Genomic DNA, 14,710 nt, shown 5'->3' on the forward strand with positions numbered 1-14,710 from the left:
GAGTGAATTTCTGGTGCAACATTCAGAGGGTAGAGTCAGAATTTGGCATAAACTTCTATATTACTCCTGACTATGTTTATTACTTTGTGACCACAGTGTATAACAGTGATGACAGTTTCCAGCAGGATAAAAGCCACGTGAGCCTAAATCACCTGACACTGGTTTCTTAAACATGACAGTTTACTGTACTCAATTGCCCTCTAAAGTCATTAGATGTCAATTCAGGAGATCACCTGGGATGTTGTGTAACAGAAGATTCAGGTAACACATGTGCATTACTAATATATTACTTATCAACTGTCAAACTTAATTGCCCATTGTGGGACAAATATTTTCTGAATTTACTTCCATGTAACAACTCAGCTGCCAGTTTTTTACCGAGCTCTACTAACAACTAATAGAACAACAAAACATCCCAAAGAGACGAGGAATAAACTGTATATAAAAGTGCAGTACTTTTATTCATGTTTAATGGATTTATCCTGTTCAAGTATTCTTGAAAAATAAAGAAAATACATATTTATAAAACACTGTGACACTGAACCTAACTGTACAAGTACAGATCTAGCAACTACTCCAGTGAGTTGTCAGGTTTAGAAGTTGCAGAATAAATGAACCTATGGAAATCAGAGGAAAATGTACAGATGGACTTTAACCTTCTCATTTTGGTAACCTATATACATTAAAAAATATCACATCCACAACTTGATGTATTGAACATTTCAAAAACCGTAAATAATGTTCTTGATGTCTTGGATGCTTCTCGGGGATAAAGAAAAAAAAAAAAAGGCCATTTGTGTTCTGCTTTTCTCCCTGTTTAACCCAAATCTGCAGCAGCAGCTAAAGCAGTGCCGCAGAAATTCACTTTCCCCTCTAGAGGCCCACGTTAAACACAAATATCAGATTTAATCAATGAATACTGGAATACTGGTCAAGCCTGTCCTTATTCAAACCAGTCACCAATATTAGGGATAGCTGCTATCAGCCCGATGGCTACTGACTGAACTGAATTAGTTGAGAGGGAACTCAATCCTGAGCAGAGTTTACCTGCTACGAGTTACCCGTATCTTAGGTGCTTCATCTTACTTGAAGACTTCATTCTGTCTGGCACACCGTGGAGTTCAGATCCAGCAAGCAGGAATTTCTAGGCGGAAAAGGGGTAGTCTGACTGGGTGAAGACGGCCTGTCCTGCACTCAGACAGTGTCGAGGGCAGACGCAGAGCTTGCAGTTGGGAGAGCAGCAGTGTCAGAGGGGGTTATTTCCATTGTACCATCTCCCTCGCTGGATGTCTCTTTTGTAGGGCCTGAAAAAAAAATAATAACATTTAATTTAGGTGTCTAAAATGTATACATAGACTTTAAAACTGAATAATATAGGAAACTGTAATAAACAGCTTAGGTTAAATGCTTGGCTCAAAGTGGATCTACTGTGCTATTAATTTCTAGCTCCATAATTTTATTCTTTGACTCCACAGTAATTTTCCATACTTGACAATTGAAAACAATCCCCATTTATGTTATACTGGGTCTTGGTGGTACCCCTCAGTTCACCCACTTTCAAACCTTTTCTGACATGCCCTACTTCAGAAGCTGAAATAAAAGTTAAAATCAATCACTACCATCAAAATCCAACTACAGACTACTGGAAAATTTCTTCTGATTGACTGCTACTCCAAAAAAAGGTATGAACAGTAGATGACTATGTTAAGAGCCATTCTCATTGGCATTATACAGAATTAAGAGTAAAATGAGCAGTTGCAGCAGTCCGAACTCTGAGCTTTTGCATCACAGGAATTACTCGTATATATGCTGGCCTCACTTGATTGTTTAAAATGAACACTTTCACATCCATTTATTCACTATTATTTTCTTGTGATGTCGTTGAATCTTGGTTTAAACCTTAAAGTTGAAAATTACAGTTAAAAGGTAAAGTTTAAAAAAAATAATAATGATCTTCCTATGCAGCTTACCACTTTGGGTAGAAATAATTACACAGTCATCTTCATCATCATCCTCAGTGTCAGCTTGAAAACCGTCAGCCTCCATTGCTTCCGTCTGGTAAACAGTAAAAAGCTGCAGTCAGTTTAAGAAAATCCTTTCACGTGTTTGGTAACATGATATTTAAAGTGGTAATGTGAAGTGGATATTTCATGTAGACCAGTCCTGCAAACAGGGCTTAAAAAAACACACACAAAAAAAAAAAAAAAATATATATATATATAATAATAATAATAATAATAATAATAATAATAATAATAATAATAATAATAATAATGATATTAAAACAAAAACAAAACAAAACATTAGAACGCTCACATTCCACCTTTACCTACCTGTTCAGGATCATTACATCTCTTCATAAACTTGGTGATTGACATGCTGCCTGTGCTCTTCCTTTTGTTAGAGGATGAAGGGGTGGTAGAGCAGCTCTGGGGAGTTGTGGGAGAGTTGCCCTGAGAGCCTGTGGCTGCCTGGGGTTCTTCACGGGGTTCTTCTCGAGCTCCCGTGGTGAGGTAGGTCCATTGGCAGGGCACTGGAAGAGCCTCCTGACCAAAACGGGACAGAGCCTCATGGTGCACATACCAGCAGCATCGCCTGTGGGCTGAACGCTTTTCATAAACAGCATTGTTCTTGATGAGGCGTCGCAGCTGCATCCTGATCAAAGCAGGAGGGAAAGGAAAAATCTCAAGACAATACAACTACACCATATAAACATAAACATTCACACTGCATATTACAATTACTGTTCCCTAACTATTGCTTTACCTGCTGGGAATGTTTTCTGCTGGGTTCTGAGGGCTGGACAGAACAGGAGGAGATGAGGAGGTGGTCTCCTGGCGACAAAACTCCCGAAACTCATTGATGATCACTTTGCTACTGTTGAGATTGCCATGCAGAAGAGGCAGCAGCTTACCGAGTACTGTCCAAGACGAGAATATTAGGGAGTTATTCATTGTGATGTCATAAATACATACATTTATTAGAATTTAAATAAATTTCTCATAAAAATCAAAAGATTTATTTCCTTGAAGGAAAAAAAAAGAAAAGAAAAAAAGGAAGCCAACAGTGCTGAGCTATATTAGGCTAGCGTAGGACCATGACCCATTCCGCTGCCAAAATAAGTTGATCCAGAGTTTGCAAGACTTTATATAGACACTTTACACCTCCTGTTTTACCATCCATCCATGAGAAGATAATTGATAACAGACGATTTTTCCTGCTTTTATTTTGAAGGCTTACTCTAGAAACTCTAGTCTAAAAATGTTATGCTGGTACTCAATTGCAATTACAGTAACATGCTGGTTACTGTATGGTCAGAATTTGAGATCTCAGTTACAGAGGTGGGTAGTAATAAGTTACATTTACTCCGTTACATTAACTTGAATAAGTTTTGGGGAAAAGTACCTTTATTACACCATACTTTTTACTTGAGTACATTTGTGAAGAAGAATTGCTACTTTTACTCCGCTATATTTGGCAATATTTGACTTGTTACTTTTTAAAAATAATTAATTTCTAATCTAATAACATATCTAATAACATTAGATAATACTACTACTAATAATGGAACATGCCACCATTGGAGTTACCTGTAACTCTTTCACCAATTATTCATGTAGCCATGCAGTCACATGACCAGATATAAAACACATTTTTAAAAATGGCAGATGTATCTAGAACTGAAGAGGATGAACACCCTTGCCCTCATGTACAAAGCATGTTTCGCGTAAAAGCAGTACAAAATAACAGCTGTATAACACGGTGTCTTCAGTGTAAGCCAAAACAAACCGACATTTCAGCATAACAAAAACTCAACACCTAACCTGAGGAAACGTCGTGGTAAGTTTGCTCTAAATTTCTTTCTTTTTTTTTTTTTTTAAGCTGTGGTTAGGTGGATGTCATTCTTATGTTACAGCAGCTGTGTTGGGCTCAATTCCTCGATGGTCAGTGTACTGCAACTTTTTGATGTGTCCATCCTCCAACACACATGAATTAAACAGCTGAATTGCCACCTCAGCATGGAGTCAAGTACTATAGAGTCTTGCAAATGACATAATTTTGTTCTGGTGTGTAGTGGCAAGGACACGCTTAATAGTTTCAGGACACTGACCCTCGAGGACTGGAGCTTGACACCTGTGGGTTATAGGATCACAGTCTTGAGCCACATTAAAAATTAAATGATTAAAAAAATAATAATAATAATAATTAAAAAAAAGATGCGCATTTCCAGAATCACTCCCTTTCTCTGCTAGAAACTACATTGGTAATTAAGCTGTTTTAATATTTTTCTTTTCTCAACAAGTGACTTTTTGTCCCGACTCCTTCTTCAATGAACTTCAATTATGAGGTGTAGAAGTTTATAACTAAGAGGAAAGGCTAAACATTTTTTTTGAAGGAGACTATTTGCCAGCACTGCTTAGCCTTGCATACGTTCTGATTTTGAATGTAATCTGGAATTCATCGCAAACTGCTGGGGCTATGAATGACAAGATTTTGTTTTAGTAGTTAGTAAAAACATCTCCAGTGTGATCAAATTTTCATGGCAAACATCCTATACAGCACAATAATGCCCAGACCTAATTCTTTTGAAAACCATATATCTTTCCACAGGTCTCAAGTTCATCAGACATCACCTAGACACAAAGTTGGATGAGGCCAGTACAAACAGTAGCCTATCCGATGAAGATGACTTCTTTGGATCCATGGGGTCAGGAAGCCAGAAGCAGGGAAGCTGGAGATGTACTTTTCACGTATATTCATTGGAAATATGGATATATTGCATAGCTTTCCTCACATCCAGAAGCTGGTAAAGTCAATACAGCTCTTCCTGCATCTGGAGCCTGTGAGGGACCTTTTTAATCAGGCAGGACTCCTGTCCACTGCTAAACAGTTACAGCTTCACAGCAAGATCCTTGAGAACTGCTGCTGAAGCTTAACCATCACGGAGTAAAGAAATGGCATATTTTTGCTAAATATGCAGATAGATGCACACCCATACAATTTATGGTAGTGAGCCGCCTTGTATGTACGTACGCATGTTGAAGTTTCCTCATTCTAATATTTTTTCTGAGCCTGCTGTGCCATTTGGAATAAAAGTAAATATAAAGTATATAGCATATCTTGTCACTGGAAATGGTTTGCACTGTTCATTTATTTATTATTTACTGTATTTGTTAAAAAAAAAAAAAAAAAAAAAAAAAAAAAAGCTGTATTTTGTGAAAAACTCAAAAATCTCAAAAGTAGAATTGTTGTGCCTTATTTTGTTAATGTTTTTACATATATTCTATTTGAAAATACTAAAATTTGTACATTTATTTATAAAAAAAATAAATAAATCCGACATTACAAACAGTTACTCAGTACTTGAGTAATTTTTTCACCTTCTTTTTTTTTTTTAACTCAAGTAATATTTTGGACAACTACTTTTCACTTTTACTTGAGTAATAGTACTTTTAATTAATGCTGCTCTTACTTGAGTACAATTTTTGGATACTTGACCCACCTCTGCTCAGTTATCTCACGCAGCGTGCACCCATAAACACAAGCATGAACTCTGCTGTCAGCTCATTTTTTGTTTTTATGTATTTTATTGTTTTACATTATCATTAGTTGTATTTTCATTCTTTTTAATTTTCATTATTTGTGATTTTTATCTGTGAAAAGCGCTATATAAATAAATTTTACTTACTACATAATTAATCACAAGAGGAGCAGGCAGCTCTTCAATCTCAAACTTCACATGCAAGCAAAACATCTGACAGACACTTACATTGTTCTTCTCTCTGAGACTTCAGTAGTGACATCTCCTCTGGGCTGGGACTGTTGTCTGCTTTGGGTAAAGGCTCCACCAAGCACACAGCATATGACTGTAAAAGTTCAATGCCAGGTGCTTCTCCCTCCCAGATGCAGCCCCTCACCACTGGCTCCAGCACCTTCATCTTCTTCTTGCTGGACATAAGCTCATCCCACTCTCTTGCTTTCAGTTTCTGACGGAGTTTCTGCTTTTCCAGGTCACCACCATCCTGGGAGGTTTATTGGGCATTATCAATTGTGCGAACCGCCAAAAGAAACTTTGTCAAAGTATTTTGAAACCAGAAGAGTCAAACAATTCTGTCAGTAAGGTGACAGAGGGAACTAATAATGTAATTCGACTCATACCTCTTCTTCCAGTGCCCCTTCATCTTCTGAAAGGTAGCCATGAGGAACAAAGAATCCATCATCGTCATCGTCATCATCTTCTCCTCCCTCTTCCTCATCTTCCTAAAAGTGAACAAGAGTTCACAGCTTTCTAACGAGTAAAATAATCACTGTCACAGTTGTTACCAGCCACAAAGCATAACCGGTATCGTTTTCACCTTGTAAAAAGAAACGTGCATAGCTGTCATTTCATACAATCATGGCATGGCTGAAGACGCATACAGTAACGTCAACTATAATTTAAGATGGATTTGAATACTTTGGTAGGGGCTGATGAGTATGGCACTGGATAAACAAACATCAAAAACCATATGACTGAGTTTAAAATCATTAGGTGTGGTCCAAGTGCTCACAGTCAACATTTTATTGTGTCATGGTTGAACAATCACATCACAAGATGGTCTTTTTAGGTCAACTCACCCACAGTTACACACGCGCACGCACGCACGCACGCACGCACACGCACACACACGCACACACACACACACACACACACACGATGAACTCGTTTTCACACCAGAACTTTGGGACAACAATCTGTGATTTCTATATAAATCATGACTGATTGAAACGGGTCCATTTCAATGATTTTAAAGAGAAGAAAAAACAAATGTGGCCGTGTTGTTTGACGAACAGTAATACCTATATGTTTATATGTCTGCATGTGTCTAAATCAGTTATTAAATTGGGGGGGGGGGGGAGACTTACCCCTTCACTATGAGACAGGGACTCTCCTGGCTCTTCCTCCTCCCATTCTTCATCACTGTCCACCTCATAGTCAAGTAAACCCTATGGTCGTAGAGAACAGTTGCTATCACTACAGCTACACATAAACTGCCAACCCACATAAGCACTTTCACCGCTGGGGTGGTGCATGAACAGAAGACATTAATAAAATTACAAATACAAGTTTCACCTTGTCTTGTCTAAAGGGGCAGCGAGGTGAGATGTGTGAACTCTTCTTGCTCCATGTGCCCCAGTAGGCTGGACGGTAATTCTCATGAAACTGCAGAAGCTTCATGGGCCCATAACGTTTACGGTCCGGCACACTATCTGGTTTTGGCCCTTCCACTGTTATACAATCCCTGAGAGAGGAAGAAAAATCCCACAACAAAAACAGGAAGTTAGGACAGAAAGGAGAGGACTATTTTAATTATCTTTTTTTTTCAGTTTATAAAAATGATACATGAGAACCAATTTAAAACAATTTTATTGTTCTACAGGCATTAATATATAATCCATTTGTACTTTAGACTTTGGTCATATATTTGAATTATGTTTCTTTTTATACTTTATTGTCAGACCATTGGACATCACCAGTGATGCAGAATAGAAACTGTAACCATCTTAGGGCCGGTTAGGAAAATACTAATTTAATAGTTCATTAAATTCATCTGTGTATTATAGAGATGTGGCACTGAGACTGTGTGAAAGAAGAAACCTGCATAGTTAACATTTCACCTTTCCCCCTGACTTTTTACAGCTGACTTTGATATAGTAGATCTTGTTCAGACTAACTAACCAAAATGCCTTCAAAATACTTTTCCTGAGTATGAATACACTTGTACTGCTCAGAAGCAGCTGTGTTGCTTTCAGCCCATGTTATGCATTTAACTTTTTTATATTTTTCTAATATTACAGTTTTAACTTCTTTTGTAAAATTAGATGTTCTGCCTGTTCATGTTTGCAACTGGGCCACCTCTTTCAAATCAACATGCTCGTAACTAAACTGACAAACCCTGGGTTAACTTAAGCAGTTAATAACCAAGTTCATGTGACCGCCTCAGCCCAAGGAGTCTGAGCAAGGGATTACTGCTGCTGTATATAGATTTACAAAACAAAAGTTAAATTGGGATTACCACCATTTCCAGCCTCACCTGAGTGAGTTGGTCTGTCTGGGTTTTGTGGGTCCTGACTGTCTGGGTTTTTGCCCAATCCAATCTTTCAGTCCATTCCGGTTATCAGCAGGATTCAACAAACATCGGTCCAGTTCCTCCAGCGCAGACTCTTCACACTGAACCCGGCACAGTGGTGCCAGAGCCATGTTTTCTTTGATCTCAAAGGGAGCAAATTTCCCGCACGCAGCTGCAAGTGTCTGAAATGACAAGGGAAGAAAACACATGGCAATTATTTTACTGAAGGTTCATGAAGTCAATATAAACAAGAAGCACTAAGAATGCAAACCTCCGCCAAGGCAGCTCACTCTCTAAGCAGCATTTACCTTTAGTATTGTATTTTTAACAATACATACTTTAAGTTTGTAGTGCAGTGAAAATCAGGTAGCAGCTGTATGAAACAGGTTTGCTTTGATTACACAAACATTATGTAGGAGTAGATAATGGATAATGGGCACTGATTTTTAAATAACTGAACGTGAATACACTGAGCTTGTTATACAAAGTAACAGTAGTTAATTGAAAATACACTGCAGACTGCTCACTTTTTGTCTTAACAATACTTGCTGTAAATATTTAATGTGGGTGCAGTTTTAAAGAAAAGACATTTTATGAAACTATACGGATTTTGAAGGAGAGATGAGAGTTCAAATGTGACATCCATCAATTTTCTTGTCAGGTTAGTAAATCTACTAACCTTTGGAGCCTGCTGGATCTTCGGTTTTTGTAGAAACCGCGTAATTTCTGCTTTCTCAGCTTTGAGGCGCTGTAACCAAAACAGAACAGTCAAATGGTTCATTTTGAATGTAGAACAAGATACTGAGCACATAACTGTCTCAAAAAACAAAACAAAAAAAAAAAAAAACCCACAAACAAACAAACAAACAAAAAAAACTTACATCCTTCTCTTCTTTCAACCGTTTCTCCTCTTCTTTCATTCGCTTCTCTTCCTCTTTCTTTCGTTTTTCTTCCAGCTTGGCCCTATGGCAGATGTTAAAGATATTTTACCAAATCTAAACTTAAAAATAAAACTTAATTCAGATTGAATGAATAGACTTTTTGGATTCCTCTATCAGCAGCCCTATATGTTGCTTAAATGACTGCGAGTGTAGGGGGGAAATATAAATAATATATGGATAACCCAAACCACATTCCATTTCAGCTCCACTGCCACAGCGGACACAGAAATCTTTACAACCACATGAAACAATGAAAGTTTTTTCACTGTTCAGATTCCTCCATCAGCTGACCTGCAAGTCTCTCAAATGACTGCAGGTGTGGCGAAAAGTATAGACAACTACAATGTAAAACAATAATCCATTACTTACTCCATTTTGGATTTCCGCAGCTCCTCTTTTGCTTTTAGCCTCTCTGCCTTTTCCCTCTCCTCCTTCTCTTTTTTCTCCCGTTTTTCTCGTTCATCCTTCTCCTTTTTCTCCCGTTTTTCCCTTTCTCGTTCCTCCTTTAGTTTCCGAGCTTCTTCTTTCTTTTTCTCTTTTGCAGCTTTGGCCTCTTCCTTCTGCCGTTCCTTCTCCTGTCGCAGCCTAAGTCTCTCGTCTTGTTCCTGTAAACTCTAAATGGCAAATAGTTATCAGTTTGTAGAAAAAGTGATAAAGTGGGTGAAGAAATATGACACATAAAAGGCTCACAAAATAAATAAATAAATGAATGAATAAATAAGGCTACGTTCACACTGCAGGCCTTAATGCTCAATTCCGATTTTTTGATCAAATCCGATTTTTTTGTCTGCTTGTTCACACTACAAATAAAACGCGACAGCAAACGCGCTCTAGTGTGAACGCTCAAAGCGGCCCGCATGCGCAAAAGAAGACGTCACAAACAACGCGCTCTGTTTAGACCCAGAGCAAACAATTTTGTTTGACTGATGGCCCTTAATATAAAGACTTCGGACTTTACGTTTCCCAATTTTTGCTTTAAGTTATTTTGTTATTTACATAATAATGTAAATAACCTAATAATTATCCTTATTGCTGTTTTAGAGAGGAGCGGTGCTTCAAAGGATAGTTGCAGATTTCTGTCAGAATCTGCAGATTATACAGTACAAATAAAATGTTCACGTTGTCTTCCCAACAGTTTCACTAACATCTACACTGGATGGCCAGGAAGCGTTCGCGATGTCTTCTCGGGCGCTTCTCCGGCGCTGATAATTGGCGTCTGTCTTGTGTCAGTGACGTAAAAGACGGATTTAATGCGACATGACCGTTCAAACAGCAGTCGCTTTCTAAAACATCGGATATGTATCGGATTCAGTACCACATACGAAAGTGACCCAGATCGGATTTGAAAATATCGGATTTGTGCCGTTCACACTGTCATACCATGATCGGATATGGGCCGCATAGGGTCAAAAAAGTCGGATTTGATGCGCTTTCGCCTGCAGTGTGAACGTAGCCTAACTGAAAGTAAACCGAATGCAACAATTTTATTTTATTTTTTTACCTTCAATGAGCGTCTTTTGACCTTTTTTTGATCTGCTGGTATCTTGGGGGTGGTCTTTGACTCCTGTTAGTGAGAGAAAAGAAATATGGCTCAAGATCATTGCCTGTCTTTCACAAATGCGCCTATGTTTAAATATTAACAATGTATCCAGAAATACAAATTACTTCAATTAACAGTGACATTTTTCTGAACTAACAGCCAAGATTACCCCCCCCCAATAAAAACACTGTTAATTATTAATAGTTTAGTACTTTAGTGTTATGCATTACATGAGTAAATATCAAATTAAAGCACTCTATTGATGATAGGAAGCAAACACTGAATAGAAATCTTGTTTTTTGTGTGATATGTGCAGATACTTTATAAAACAAACTCTTTGAACACTGATTATGTCACGTTTGTAGTAATATACCGCCCAATGTGGGCTGCAACAAAAACCAGGGCCACAGAGTGCTGTACATACTGTAGGTGTAGTAGTGGGTGTAGGGTCATCCGTCTTGGACTTTTCTGGCGAGCTTTCAGACGGAGAGGTGACTGATGAAACTGACTGCATGGACCGGTTTCCCAAACTAGAAACATTTTCTGACTCATTCAGCTCCTCTGCTTCAGTGTCAGAATCATGTGTTGTGTCAAGCTGAGAGATGGATGCGGTGTTGTTCTTTTCCTCCTTTTCCTCCTCTTCTTCTTCTTCCTCCTCCTCCTCTTCTTCTTCTTCTTCTTCCTCCTCCTCCTTCTCTTCTTCTTCTTTATCATCATTGTTGATTACAACACAGTCTAATGTTTGCGTTTTAGGAGCGTCATTAGCACTGCAGGACTTCTCAGGCGAAGCCGTTGTGTCTTTGCAGTGATGCTTATCTTTTGCTGAAACGCAGGGAGAGGTTGAAGCAGATGATGCAAGGGGCTTTAAAGGAGATGACGTGTTGTCCTCAGTCAGATCTATAATCATGTTCTCATCTGAAGTTGCGGCGCGTCTGCGGCTTATGAAGCCATCAAGTGGCCCACGACCGTTAACCAAAGGTGGGCCACTGCGCACAGAAAGAGGAGAGGATGCATTCTCATTCTCCCTGTCTGAGACTTCAGGTTCAGGGCAGGAATGGGCACAGGGGCGCTTAGGTGGCTGGTTCTCTTTAGGTTCAGGGTTCAAGCGCTTGAAAGGAAGACGGGCTGGAGACAGAAGAAAATACAGATCATTTGGAGCTGCACCACTGTGTATGATGCAAGACACAATTTTGATTCAATATATTGATGAGGGAAAAAGTAATACATAAAGTCTAGAGGTAAGTAACAGGCACTGTTAGTGCAAAGTATAATTTTACAGTACAGAAATTATGAAACATTTAATCTGCATTGTCTCATTTCTCATTGTCAAGGGTAATATGTTTCACAAAATGTAGAAGTAAAAATTAAACATTGCATTTACCTTGTACAAGTTTCTTGCTGGCATTGTTACTTGACTTACAATCCATGCCTGAAAAATGAAAACAGACACATTAAAAGATAATTAAAGTAAAATGTCACTTCATGATATTAATTTGTTTTAAATAACCCGCCAGTGAAAGTGCTCAACAAGAAGGAAAAAAAAATTATATAATAAGATTTTATAAATATTAATACTTACTTCAGCAATACTTTATCAATTCTTTATTTATTTCTGATAAATCTTTAAGTAGAGAAAGGGAATTTCTGTGGAAACAGTTTAGGAGCACTGTTTTGTGATGTAAAAACATGTCACCAATGGCAAAAGTAATTAATAAGCTTCAAGACAAGTGACTGTAATTAGTTGGAATATTTGAAACATCTGTGCCTTTTAGAAGCAAATAAATTGCTTTCTAAGCTCCAATTCAAATCAGTTGTATTGATACAGTGCCAATTCACAACAGTCACATCAAGGCACTTGAAATGGTTTTGATGGACTGAAAAAAAAATACTGAACAGGTTTTAAACTTCCAAGTATCATTATCTATCTTGGAGCCTATCCCAGCTGTCTTTGGAAAATGACTGCTATTGCAAGTAATACTTAAAACACAGCGTTTAACGTTTTTTCGTATGTACACACAATAAAACAGTTACACTCATGCTGGTAACCTGTTGAGGCCTACTTCCCCCTCCCCACTCCCAGCAGAGTGATCAGACTTTAGGAGAAGTGGACCCGTTATCAGAACCGATATTGGCATTCATCAATAAAATCTTTAACAATAGCCATACCCACACAAAAAATTATATTTATCCATTTAAAAAACAAAACACTGGCAAACCCACTAAACCGCTTTTTAGTGTTAAGACTCTGCTTGTAGTAAAATAACATTTACTGACTAGTGTCATAACAACAGTCGGAAAAACAATACTAATCGATTGGCATTAAATGCATTTATCTGAGAGTAAAAGTAGCGCTTGAATGTGCTGTATTAACGGCACAATACGCTGCAACAACAACATTACACCGAGTATAGTAGCTATGTTTGGCTGGCTCTCCCGCCAACCGGCATATGCATCGGTGCAACAAGGCCCGGTAGAGTCCACCGGGCAAGCGCCTCAGTTGGGTCTGTCAAGTTAAGTTTTGCCTGCCGAAGCACTGAGCTGAAACCTCCAAATAACAACCGAGGATGGTCGTAACAACACGACACAGTTACAGCAGCCTCAAAACGTCAATGTGTGTAAAGCTGAAGGGAAGGGAGCAGCTTTGACGCGTTAACTGTGACCCCGGCTTTCATGTTTGCTGCTAAGTATCTAGCCTAGCAGCTTTAGCTAAGCACCTGAGGCAGAGCTTTGAGCTGCAAAGTAGAGCAAAAAAATACAACTGTCATTCGGTTAAATGCCTTTAATTGCCAGTTAGAGTTGGATGGATACAAATACCGACCAACCGAAGCCTAGCTTAACTAATTTAAACGTTATCTGACTCTAAAGAATTTCGGATTGGCGTTAAGTGACATTAGAACAGCAAAGTAGCAGGTTAGCTGCACATAGCAGACTTGAATGATTCAAGACAATAGTGTATATTTTTTTTAAAACAATCCGTGTGTGTCTCGTGCCATTGGCATTACCTAACATTAAATAGCCTCGCGAGATAAAACTATTTTTAGCGTTGGATAACTTTATAGTACGCAAATGACAGTTTTGTCAGTTTGTCAACTCTGTGCATAGTTAAGACAAAACTGTACTTTGTCTATGATATACATGTAAACGTATGTGTGCTGTAATGGCATTCAGGGCCGTAGCATTACCTCTTCTACGAGGAGTCGATGCTGCCAAATGTCCTTCCACCGATGGGTTTTCAGCCGCCAACATCCCAACCACTAACCCGGGGCTTCTGTCGTTAGCTGTGTTCTCCGACAAAGCGACTTCAAAATACCCTCAAGGTTCACGTTAACACCCGAAAATACACCGCGGTAGCAAACCAATATTGTGCTGCTATTCAAACGACATGTATATCTAATTTATTTCACATAAAACATAACGCATACTCCTTCCTACAGCTCCTACATGCTCCCCCGGTTTACCCTGCTGCCTGCCTCGCGCTCCTGAGTCGGAATTGGCGGGAGCCTGTTACTTCCATCAATGCTCCTCACTGATTGGTCCAAAAGAAGTTACCGGCTGCCAAGGGGCTGTTTGATTTGTACTACTGCGCTGCACGTTTATGCTACCGTTCACGTTTTATAAAGTTACGAGTTCTTGGTAGAAAGAGAGTTCTAGACACTGTCTGATAGTATTTAAGATGTGAACTGTAACAATAAAAGTCTATTCTCTCATGTCATTCAGTGGTCTAAAACCAATTTAACTTTATTATGCCGACACTGGCCACTCCATAGTGGACACCTGATGCTATGAACCAAAGAACGCCCAGTGTAGCTGATGATTCGGGCTCTGTGATTGGCCGAAGAGTTTGACTTTCTGAAGTCATGGTTGCCATGTTGTGTGAAATAAAAGAATGGGCCGGTATAAACTCCCGAGTATCCCAGTGTCCCGGACCAGCAGTTTTTTTGTGTCAAGAAAGCTGCTAAATGTTTATGAATATGTTAATGAGGTTTTCATTTCTCTACTTTAAGATTAAAAAGGCCTCTCCTATACTGTTTACAGAGAGGGGACTGGGTGGAAACGATGTCATGTTGAAGTCACGCGTTTTCCGTTTACCGCTCGAATGGCTGCTGGGACGTGTAGTT

At 38.8% G+C, this 14,710-nt stretch overlaps 1 protein-coding gene across 1 annotated transcript; it reads right to left on the reverse strand.

The window, feature by feature from the left end:
- Positions 1 to 771: 771 nt before the first annotated feature.
- Positions 772 to 14,130, reverse strand: chaf1a (chromatin assembly factor 1, subunit A (p150)). The gene is made up of 16 exons (XM_031749632.2): positions 13,775 to 14,130; positions 11,974 to 12,021; positions 11,017 to 11,717; positions 10,554 to 10,616; positions 9,422 to 9,666; positions 8,993 to 9,074; positions 8,791 to 8,859; positions 8,076 to 8,293; positions 7,115 to 7,283; positions 6,907 to 6,987; positions 6,160 to 6,261; positions 5,771 to 6,023; positions 2,767 to 2,920; positions 2,334 to 2,655; positions 1,971 to 2,055; positions 772 to 1,304 (listed from the first exon to the last, which is right to left on the reverse strand). Exons 1-16 carry the CDS (start codon positions 13,836 to 13,838, stop codon positions 1,195 to 1,197), a joined length of 2,766 nt encoding a protein of 921 aa, XP_031605492.1. The 5' UTR covers positions 13,839 to 14,130; the 3' UTR covers positions 772 to 1,194.
- Between the last annotated feature and the right edge of the window lie 580 nt (positions 14,131 to 14,710).

The sequence above is a fragment of the Oreochromis aureus genome, linkage group 23 (assembly GCF_013358895.1).
Source record: "Oreochromis aureus strain Israel breed Guangdong linkage group 23, ZZ_aureus, whole genome shotgun sequence".
In the NCBI taxonomy this organism is placed as follows: Eukaryota; Metazoa; Chordata; class Actinopteri; order Cichliformes; family Cichlidae; genus Oreochromis; species Oreochromis aureus.

Bases quoted from the DNA above. Each gene is read 5' to 3' on its own strand.
- chaf1a (XM_031749632.2), bottom strand. From the start codon at position 13,838: ATGTTGGCGGCTGAAAACCCATCGGTGGAAGGACATTTGGCAGCATCG. The intron at 11,718-11,973 runs GTAAATGCAATG...TTCTGTCTCCAG, and splicing joins CAGCAAGAAACTTGTACAAG to CCCGTCTTCCTTTCAAGCGC. The intron at 9,667-10,553 runs GTAAAAAAATAA...TTTGCCATTTAG, and splicing joins TCAAAAGACGCTCATTGAAG to AGTTTACAGGAACAAGACGA.